The 11374-nt window shown below is 38.4% G+C and overlaps 1 protein-coding gene across 1 annotated transcript; it reads left to right on the top strand.

Moving 5' to 3' along the window:
• Nucleotides 1-206: 206 nt before the first annotated feature.
• LOC149187520 (F-box/kelch-repeat protein At1g80440-like) lies at nucleotides 207-1619 on the top strand. Its single transcript, XM_089412834.1, has one exon. It carries the CDS (start codon nucleotides 341-343, stop codon nucleotides 1400-1402), a length of 1062 nt encoding a protein of 353 aa, XP_089268960.1. The 5' UTR covers nucleotides 207-340; the 3' UTR covers nucleotides 1403-1619.
• Nucleotides 1620-11374: the final 9755 nt, after the last annotated feature.

The raw sequence follows: 11374 nt of genomic DNA, 5'->3' as shown, positions 1-11374 counted from the left end.
CTCAACGACTTCTATGGTTTATGCATACATATTTCTTAATCTATCAACGACTTTTATGGTTTATGCATATTTCTTAATTTATCGCGAGCAACACGTGCGGCAAAAACATTAATCATAGGGGCGGCTAATGGTCTACGTGAAGCCTCCCATCTCATTCTCCTCCATCTCTTCTTTGCTCATACTTTCAATTCCTTTCCACCGCAAGATTTTACATGGTTTTCTTTATGTTCGCTCATACGCTTTACTCATTTTTATGTCAAGATTTCCGGGTGTTTTTCACGCAATTTTTTCACTGTTTTCTTCTTAGATTGGAGTAATTTGTGAATTTGTAGGGGAATCAATGGATATTATTCCCAATATTTCAGACGAAATCGGCCGAGAGTGCTTGCTCAGAGTCTCTTACAGGTCACATGATAACCTCAAAGCTGTTTGCAGAAGCTGGGAGGCTATGGTGCATAGCCCGCGGTTCTACGAGGACAGAAAGATCTCTGGGTTTAGCGAGCAGTTTATATGTTTGATTCAGGCCCTTCCTCAAGGGGAGTTGTCTGAGAAGAATAAGTGGCAGGCCACCGGGGCCTATGGGTTGACTCTATATGACCCTCTGCAGGGCGCTTGGGATCGGCTTCCTTCAATTCCCCAATTTTCTGATGGGATCCCCCTCTTCTGTGAGTGCGTTTGGGTAGATCAGAAGCTGGTTTTGATTGGGGGATGGAATTCCTCCCGCTGGGAGGCAATGAATTCTGTGTTTATCTATGACTTCACTACGGGTAAATGGCGGCGCGGAGCAGATATGGCGAGGGTTCGATCCTTTTTCGCCTGCTCTGTTTCTCCCAGTGGGCTTATCTACGTCTCAGGAGGACACGACAGCCATAGGAATGCTCTGCGGGCTGCAGAAGCATATGATGTTAAAGAAGACAAGTGGGCAGCGCTGCCTCCTATGAATCAAGAGCGAGACCGTTGCCGCGGAGTGTTTTTGGATGGAAAATTCACAGTGATAAGCGGGTATTCAACAGAACCGCAGGGTCGAATCCAGAAGAGTGGGGAAGTGTTCGATCATGATACAGGCGGCGTTTGGAGCACATTGGATAATATGTTGAATATTGAGGGATGTCCGAGGTTGTGCTTAGTTGCCTGGAGGAGCTTGTATTTATTCCATCACCAACAAGTAATACGATATAATGGTAAGGAGAACGTTTGGGAAGTGGCGGCAACTCTTCCTGAAAGCATGGACATTGCTACCTGCGCTACAGTGTGGCGTGACAAGATATTTGTGATCGGCTCCACCAGCCGTTGGGGTGAGCAGGTGTTTTACATGTTGGAGAGTCATGGCAAGTGGGTTCCCGTTGAAAAGCCACATGATTTTGTGGGATTTGTTCAGAATGCTATAACTGTGCAGATGTGACCATGTTCCGCTCCGTGCAGGAATAAAAAGTCTGACTTTAAGGCAACTCTCCATATTATAAGCGTGGAGAATGAGCGGGATTTACTGAAATATTTATATTATACCGTTACCAATCATCTACGGATTACAAACCGCAACTTACCAAAATATATGTGATGTATTTTGTATATTTTATTTATTTTGTATTCACGTGTGCAACGTTTCGGGTTAATTTGAAAAGGACACATTTGATTTGATCTTTCTGGGAATGCTGTTTTTTAGTGTGTGGGATTTATGGTTTTATAGCGTTTAAATTGTTTTTTAAATGTATAATTAATTTTAAATTTTAAAATTTCGGTGTATTTGGATTATGTAAATTTTATAATTTATTTTTATTAAAATCAAGAGAAATTTGATCATTGATTCTTTTAATATAACAACCGAAATGTAAAAGATTTAGATTAAGTTTTGAAAATAAGTATTTTTTTTTTTTTACTTTTTATTTTTATATCTAAATTATATGATTTTTCTCTATTTAAAAATATAATTTAATAAGTAGTTTTTCTTATTGGTATAAGAAATTAATGAAATTATATTTTTAAATATGTAAATAAATTTAATATTTTAATTTTTTTTGAAACAATATATAATATAAATTAATAATTTTCTTGGATGCGGGTGCTTCAGCTAGCATTTAAGGAGATGGGACAGGGGTGCGGCAAAGCAGGACGACACCCACCTGGATAAGGAAGGGACGCGCCTCATACAAAGGAAGGGGCGATCACATGGCTTCACGCATTGGGAAGACAGCATGCACAGTCGGAACCTGGACCGACCATCACCTCCGCATGCTTCAGGTATAGCTGGGCTTCGGCTCCATTTATTGCAGAAGTAATGGCGGGGGATAGTCGAGGAGAGGTGGTGGTAGTTAATTTCATGTATAGCCATGGACTCGGTTGGAAGCTTCATATGCATCGCTGGTCGGGCGAAGGTGGGTTATGGGATGCTGTTGGGTTACGCTCGGCTTCTGAGTCGCGCCCTCCGCCTGCTCCAAATTTGCTCTTTTCTCCACTCTCAGAGTACCTGTGCGCTCTCTCTGCTCCTTATCCCATCATGGTGCGACAACGTTTAATTAGCAGAAGGGGCGGCTCGAGGGGTGGTAGCTCTCGACAGCAAGTCTAGAGGCGAAGCACCTCGGGCTCTCCCTCTTCCTCTGCGGAAAATCCTCGCTATCCCAACACCAGAAGCGGACGAGGTAGAGCAGGCCTTCGCTCAGCTCCATTTCCTCTGCCCCAGCACCACTCCCCCCATACCACGCTCTTCCACTTCCGCAGCACTCTCAATCAGCCAGTTATCACTGCAACCATCTCCATCTCCTTCTCCGAGGAAGCGGTTCAGAGCGCCTAGATGCCCTGCCCTGGAGGCGATATGCTTAAAGCGGAGCCCAGTCATCACAGAGACCAGCAGAATGAAAGAAGAGACAAGGCAATTGCGCATGGTGGACAACCCAAGCGGAAAGGGAAGGAGGCTATGCGGGAAAGGCATGAGGATTCAGAGCCTCAGCGTGCCACGCCAGCCATGGAGATGGGCAAGATGAACGAGGAGGACACGCAGCAGGTTGAAGGAAGAGGAGAAGGCGAGCAATCTCAGCCAGACAACCGTGAAGATTGGAGCTGCCCGGTAGTGGAGGAACCTGCCACAGAGGAGTTCATCAACCAAATTACCAATGCCAGGTGGCACTTCATCTAACGTTTGGTTCCACCTCTTTTTTGTCCACGTAGGCGCATCCAGGAGGATGAATTGCTGGTTTTATGTTGTTTTCTTAGCTCTTTTCAGAAAACTGAGGAAAATGTTCAATGATGTCCTATTTCTTTTTGTAATTCCCGCACTATCAGACTGGTTTCCCCTCTGTTGGGGCAGTCTTAGAACTAGTTCTTCGGCAAGCTGAGATAGGCTGTTTTCATTTACAGCCAGAACCTCTCTGTAAATATCTTTTTTCCTCTTAATAGATTAACCTTACTTAGCAAAAAAAAATATAAATTAATAATTTAAAACTAAATTTTTTCTAATTACTAATTAAATTTCTTTAAATAATATAAATTAATAATTTAAAACTAAATTTTCTCTACTTGCTAATTAAATTTCTTTAAATTTTTTTTTTAAAAATAGTTAGGCCGGGCTTGTTTAATAAATCATGGTGCACTAGATAAAGGACCTTTTGCAATAATGTGGAGAAATGGATAAGGTGTATATAGAAGTCCTTTATCAAAATTTCAAAAACAAGAATACGATTAAAACATGGAAAGGCAAATGGCAGTGAGCGGCCCCAGTGTTCCAAACCACGAAAGGACAATAAACAGGTCACACGCTCGTGGAAATTTTATCATACTCTGGATATAATGTAGAGGAGGAACAAAAAATGAATATGGTAATTGCGTGCAGCCGTGGATGTTGACCGGAGGATGTGAGTCTTGGGGAATTGATTGTTTGTTATTGTAAAGTATATATAAAATATACTTAACAATGTGAACAACGCAAAGCACAAGCGAGCAATATAATATGATAACACATATATGGCAGGTTGGAGAGTACCCTGAGCGTCTAATCTCCTTCAATGAGAGTTGACAAAAAAAAATGTACCCTCTTTTCTTTAGCGTAGGCTCAAACCTAGAGGATGAATAGTATCCACATTCCTGGATGGACAAGGAGTCCGTGATTTTCCGCATATCATGAATTACTAAAAGAGTTTAGAAAGGTCGAAGGACAGTGTTATTTTGTATTCATTAAAAAACATTGTTATTATTGAAGTGAATAATGATGATTAGGTTGACCCGCCAACATTAACATTAATATAGTTTATTAGATTTTAAGAAAGAAAGTTATTAATTGAGATTTTTTAATTATTGTAGTTTTATTGATATAATAATTTAAAATGTGGTAATTGTTTTGAAAAGGAGAATGGATGTAAATAATGACTGGTTAATTTTAGAGAAAGTATTTTTCATTTTTAACTTTATTAGTATCTCAAAAGAGCAAATTCAAGACCAAAACCCATAAAAATTAGTTTTTTATCTTTACCCTATTCAATAAATCAGTTTTTTATCTTTATCATATTCAATTTTCATTTAGCATTAATCCAGACAAAAAAATAATTATGATTAACAAAAACTTAATTTTTATTTAATATTTTTTATTCAAATAAAATATAAAATAAATATAAAATTATTATTATTTTAAATAATATTATTTATTATTATTATTAAATTTTTTATAAATTCTCTTCATTATTATATAACAAAAATTTAAGTTATAAAAAAATAGATAAATTTCTTTTAATTATTATTAAAAAATATCATATAAATTCATATGTATGATTTGTCATATCTCCACACATTAACCATAAAAAAATAATGTTAAAACAGTAAAATTTAATTTACTTTTATACATGCAAATATCAACATTGTTTTAAGATTGAATTAAATGCTTTTTTAATTTAGGATATTCATTTAATGTTATTATTCAATGGGATCCCAGTTGTATGCACGGAATATCTTTATGGTGATTACCGAGTTGTTAAACCTAGTTCTAATTCGGTGAACTTGACCTTCCGAGCGATGGCGGGAGCAGGATTTTGGAGTCTTCCGTCCGCTCTCCAACTGTCCGCTTCTCCTCGGGAAGATCTCCTCATCGATGGTCCTCCGTGTAGTGAGTTCATCCGACGGCAGCAAGGAAACCCTTATCTCCATTGTCAGCTAGACTGTGATGTATTTTCGGTGTTAAGTTTTCCGTCGGCAGAGCATTCTGGTTTCCAGCCCCAAGCTTTAGATTTCACCCAGGTTCGATTCTACCACTCTGCAATGTTTGAAATTGTTCCTCCTGCACTGTTATGGTCTTGCTTTGATGATATGCTTGGCTCTTAGGTTCGCGGTGAGTCACATTGGTGCTTCATCGCTTCGAAGGAGATGCTTTGTGCTGCAGCCCTGGCCAGGTACAGGTTTGGAGTTTGGTTTGAATATCGTTTAGCTGCATTTCTTGTCTATCGTTGTGTATAATTAATTCTTATCTCTTGGCTTGCTAGGTTTCGCCGAAGGTTTTCTTGCCGCTCGAGAATGGTGGAACGAAGCCTACCTCTCAGAATCCTACCAAGGGTTGCAGACTTGTTCTTCCTTTGGCCTCCGGGTATGTGAAAACTTATTCTGGATTTTCCTGGACTGAAGGCTTCAGCTCTTAGCGGAAGTGGTTTATCAAACCATCCGGCTATATGGCTCTTGGTCTATTCTATTTGTTTTCATAAAATTTTGTGTTTTTTCGGGACTGTGTGTAATGAGATCTCAAGTGTAAAGCATGTTACTTTTCCTCGTATAAGGTATTTTCTTCGTATAAAGTATCTTCAATGAAAACTTCTAGCGTTCCCATAGAGCGTGTTTTCATGCCTTTGACATTTGCTGCAAAATTAATTTTAATTATGGGAGTTACAAAGGTTGTGATAGCGTTTATATTTCTCTAAACGACATTCTAAATATTGATTTATTTGATAGTCTCTCGAGAATGTGTTTAGGTTTCCGCCTTTCTGTTTTTAAGTCGCTCCGAGCCTCCCACTTACTTATCCTCATTTTCAACTCTTTTTTTTTTTTAACACTAGGACAATCGGTAACTGGTGAGAGGCCCAGGATCAAATCCAACTGGCTGCCACTATAAACCTAGGCTAGGTGCAGCAACCTGCAAGCCACACATAGCAAGAAATTATGCCTCAACAAGAGCCGAGATGTCAACTCTACCTTAAACACCCAACATGAATGGCAGGTCTACTTCATCTCATATCAATCATTTCCAACTGAGAATGTGTTTAGGTTTCCACCTTTCTGTTTTTAAGTAGTCACGATTGATTTATTCTCATTTTCAACTCTAGCTTCAACACCCAACATGAATGGCAGGTCTCTTTCACCTCATATAAATGTCTTAGTCTAATAATTATGTTTTTTTCCTTTGAAAGCTATGGAAATTTTTGTCATATTTTGAAAAAAAAAATCGGAAATTCAAGTAAAAGCTATCAAAATTCATAATTTGAGGTGTCCTAGAAGTTGTTGATGGTGCCGAATTCATTTCCACTATCAAAAACATGATTTAAACACGATTTCTACAAGATTTTCTGATATTTGTTTGCTCAGATTCCGACAACTTTTGACTGTCCGGGCATTTCCTTCGTCTCTGTAGACGACTCCCATATAAATCATTTCCAATTTTTTTATCTTGCAAATACTATGGAAGCTTTTTCCTTCTTTCTTTAGGGGAGGGGAAAATCATTTGCCCAAAATTAATTTAAATTATTTTCAATTTACCAATAACATGGAAGCATGTTTTTTTCAAGCTTTTGGGAAAGGGAGAATTCATTTACCTATAACTAATTTAAATCATTTTTAATTTTGCTAAGCATCTCCCAATAATATGAAAGGAGGGGAATACATTTAAAAGTAAAGGCTTTTGGGAATAGTTAATAGGCTACTTCACTTAATAGAGTAATATGGAATAGTTACTCCAAAATATGAAACTCTATGAGCTTTTTATGGAAGATGAATAGGTGCTACTTTCTATAGAGGATTTGACACTAGATGCTCAACTAAAGTTGGCAGAGGATATATTTTTGTAGAAGAGGTCTAAAATTACAAGACATGAGAAACATGACCTTTGGCAGATTAGGTTAAAAGGATAACTTCGAGACAAAGCTAAATGGTGAACCTAAGAGGAGGTGTAGGAAAATTTCCCTCACCTCATTTAATAGAAAATTTTAGGTACTAGAAGCCTCACAAAATGGGGAGGTGTGATCCAGATTAGATCATTATATTATTTCTCATCCATCCTTATACTTTTAGAATGGAAAAAGTGGAGGAATCAACCCACAACACCATTTTTACTAATTGGTCCTAGTTTGAAAAGTGGGGTTTAAAACCTTCCAGAAATAGTTTGAAGCATCAAATTATGCTTTTTTGGTGGGGGTAAAACTTTTTTGCTTTAGAGTTGCACCCCATGAAGTTATTCTACACATAAATACCTTTCCAACAACATAAGAATCACCTAAACTAAAGCTTGTATGCAAATTTTTTTCCAGCTAGAAGTCAACCTTCCTGTTTTGACCACCATAATTCAAGAGGATGTCATGTCAACCCCCATTATTCATGGAAAATGGACTATCCATGTGATCATGATGAAGAAGATTCCAAAAGAGTAAATATTTTATCTCTAATTAAGAGTTGAAGGAGTCAAACTTAACCACTAGTAGGATATCACATCATGTTATAAGTAGGCCATTAGGAGGAAAAAGAGTTCCATTCTAGTCAAGTGTTTTTTTTTCCATATAAGAACAAAGTAGTCGAGAGTGGATAAGGAGAGAGAAAACAAATAGGGTTTGTGCTCACTTCTTTGTACTTGCATCCATTTTCCATTCAGAGAAAGAGAATAAAGCAACCTCACCTTCTAGTTAGGTTCTTCTAGTTAGGTTTTCTCCTGAAAGGGTTTCCTAAGTTATATCTTGTGTCAATTGTGATTTGTGATTTTTATTTTGTTGTTCTCTATTTCTGCATATTTTATCTATTGCATGCATAAACATAACACAATAATTAACAAATCTAGAAATATAAGGGGAAATTAATCCTAGTAATGTAAATTTTGGATTTTAAACATAATGATCCATATTTATGAAGGAATGAAATGAAATACAGATATAAATAGAAAAGCAGAGCTACAATGAAAACAAAATTTCAATTCATTAATAATAAAGTACTGAAAATTGTTACATGCAGAATGGAAATAAACTAGCTCGGGCGATGATAACTTATTTCTAAGAATAAATGTGGCGACTACATGCCTTTTCAAGATGAGGTTCAAAGGCCTCTTTATTATTGAGAAATAATGGAAAACCCTAAACATCCAAAAAATTAACCCTAGGAGATGAAGCGCCAAAAGTTTGTGCGCCCCGTTGGGGTAAATTGGTAAATCAACTTCCTGGGGTCGTAACTTTGGAATAAAATATTTGTTTGATGCATACAATACCTCATTAGAAATATCTATCAAAGGAATACAAATTTCGACCACAAACCCCTATAAAATGTTTTGTATGTTTGTCCGTTAGGAGAAAAAAAAAAGAAAAAAAAAACAAAGATCGTTTAGGGCCTCAAAATAGCTCCAGAAGTTCATGACCCGAAAAATTGCCAAAAATAATAAATTAAGCTACAAAATTAAGAAAATTGAAAGAAACAATGTTGGGGGTCCAAGTGCAATAGGCGGGTGGCCACCAATATCTACTTGGATCAATCGTCCCCCTTAGGAAGCAATGTTCCCCATTGCCTCTATGAGATGGGGAAACTTCTGTTGAACTTGGTCCTTGGTGAGGCACTTTCCCTAATGTAGGAGCTAGACAACTCTGACAACATGATATAGCTATATCTTCTGTTGGCAAGTGTTCTTGGTCTATTTCCATGATCCAATTAGTTGTGGCATGTTCCATGCAGTCTGGGTTGAGCTCTGTTGGTGTTACCTATTCTGCAATGCCTGATGTGTCTAGCAATGGTGGAAAGTATGGCAGAAGGTGGTCCACATTGAACATTAGGTGTAGCTTAGGAAATGGGGAATGTTGAGCTTGAAGGCATTATCTCCCACAACCTTGGTGATGGTGTAAAGCCCATATAGGAGTGGTCAGAGCTTCCGATGGGCTCTGACAATGTGTTCTTTATACAAATGCAACTAAACTTTGTCGCATAACTGAAACTTATGTGGCAGCCAATGCTGATCATGCCACTTCTTGTACTTGGTATTGAAATTATTCAAGATGTTGTGCACTTGTTGGCAGAGGCGTTGGATGCGTTCAATAAACCTAGTTGCTTTATCGGCCTTAGACTATACTTGTGCAGATTTTGTCTATGTAGTCGCATGAGGCATAGAAACATCAATCAAACACAATGGTTGAAATCTCAGATCCACTTGAAAGGGACTACGACCAATGGATGTATGGAGAGTTCTATTATAACTATGATGCACATAAGGAAGACTCTCATCCCATGTTCATGGATGCTTGGAGTCGTACATGCATAATATGTGCACTAACATTTTGTTGATGACTGTTGTCTGGCCATCAATCTAGAGATGGAATACAGTAGACTTAGTGAGCTTGGTGTCCAATAATGTCCACAGACATGACCAAAATGTGCTCAAGAGCCTGTTATCCCAATTTGATATAATGGTCTGTGAGATCCCAAAATGTACCAACACTTGTTCAGAGAAGAGTTTGGTAGTGTCCTCTACTGGGCTACTCTTCTTATAAGCTACCAATATAGCCATCTCATAAAAACTTTCCACAACCACAAATACACATTAATTACCATGCTTGGTATAAAGGAAGTCTGACATATAGTCCATGGATACAGATTCCCAAGACTGACTGGGAGTAAGAAGCGGAGTGTATATGCCTTGCTTCTTGATGGTTGGCTTGGCAATGACACAAGAAGTATAGGACCTGATATATTTTTCGACGCCTTGTTATAGTTTTGACCAATGTAAATACTTCTATAGTACGACCATTATTTTCTCCGCACCAAAGTGTCATGCGACCCGACGGTAGTGTGCCTCCCAAATCAACTTGGCACGCTCACTCGAAGGAACACAAAGGTGGCCCAAGTAGCATAAAAATCCGTCATGGAGATTGAAATCGAGAACTTTCTTTTCATCCACTAGCATCTGGTATGTGGTGGTGAACTAAGGGTCATTTTTGTGTAATTGTGCCCATTCAAAGGTGTCGTGGCCACAAGAGTTGAGAGCATTAGTCAGTGCTGCAACCGGGGGCCTATTGATGCAATTTTCAACATGATTGGTGTTGCCCTTCTTGTATTTAATGTTCAAGTGGAATTTTTGCAGATATGTAGACCACTTTTGATATCGATTGTTCATCGACTACCCTTATGTTTGTATAAACTGAAGAGGTCGTTGATCTGTGTGGATGACCGTCTCCTGCCCCAAAATTGTAATGTTTCCATTGTCAGCTTGCTTTCATGATAGAATACATCTCTTTATCATAGGTGGGCTATTTATGAATTATATCGGAAAGTGTCTCACTGTAATAGGCCACTAGATGCCCTTGTTGGGTGAGAATTTCACCAATAGCATAGTCCAAGGCATTTATATCAATTTCAAATGGTTGTTATAGGTCTGGTAATGTGAGTACTGGTCCAGAGCCTAGATGGTGCTTCAGTTCAAAAAATGCCTTGTGTTGGGACTTATATTAGGAAAAATTTGCTTTCGCTCCACCCTTGGTAACCTGACTCAAAGGCCAAGTGATATGAGAGAATCCCAACATGAACTTCCAATAAAAATTGGCAAGGCCCAAAATTCTGTGAAGCTCTGTTAAAGTGGCCAGAGCTGGCCAATCCCGAATGACTTGGATTTATTCAGATCCACATTCACGCATTACTCATAAATGATGTATCCTAGTTATTGGACCTGGCTCATGCCAAATGTGCATTTCTCCATTTTGGCACATAGTTTGTGCTGCTATAGGGTTTGAAGGACCTGTCGAATGTGTTGTAGGTGGTCTTCCCATTTCTTACTGAAGATGAGGAGGTTTTCCAGATATACAACCACAAATGAATTGGGGAAAGGTTGCAAATGTCATACATTAGCCTCATAAAAGTTGCAGGAGCATTTGTCAACCCAAAAGGCATGACCAACCATTAGAAAAGGCCCTCCTTGGATTTGAAAGTGGACTTCCATACATCTGTGGGTCCTATTGGAATGTGGTGATAGCCATAATTCAAATCAATCTTACTAAGATACTTGGCCCCCCTTGAGGTGGTTAATAAGGTCATCAATTTGTGGGATTGGATACCTGTTCCTGACAGTGATTTTTTTTAGTGCTTGATAATCAACGCCTAGCCTCCTGGTTCCATCATTCTTATGTACAAGTACAATTGGGCTCCCATAAGGTGAGGAACTTGGTTGGATGTGCCC

The sequence above is a fragment of the Pinus tabuliformis genome, chromosome 3_1 (genome assembly GCF_031772625.1).
Source record: "Pinus tabuliformis cultivar Carrire ecotype Pingquan chromosome 3_1, CPIR1, whole genome shotgun sequence".
Taxonomy (NCBI): domain Eukaryota; kingdom Viridiplantae; phylum Streptophyta; class Pinopsida; order Pinales; family Pinaceae; genus Pinus; species Pinus tabuliformis.
Note: the sequence above shows the minus strand (reverse complement) of the source record. Positions and strands in the feature narration are given on the sequence as shown.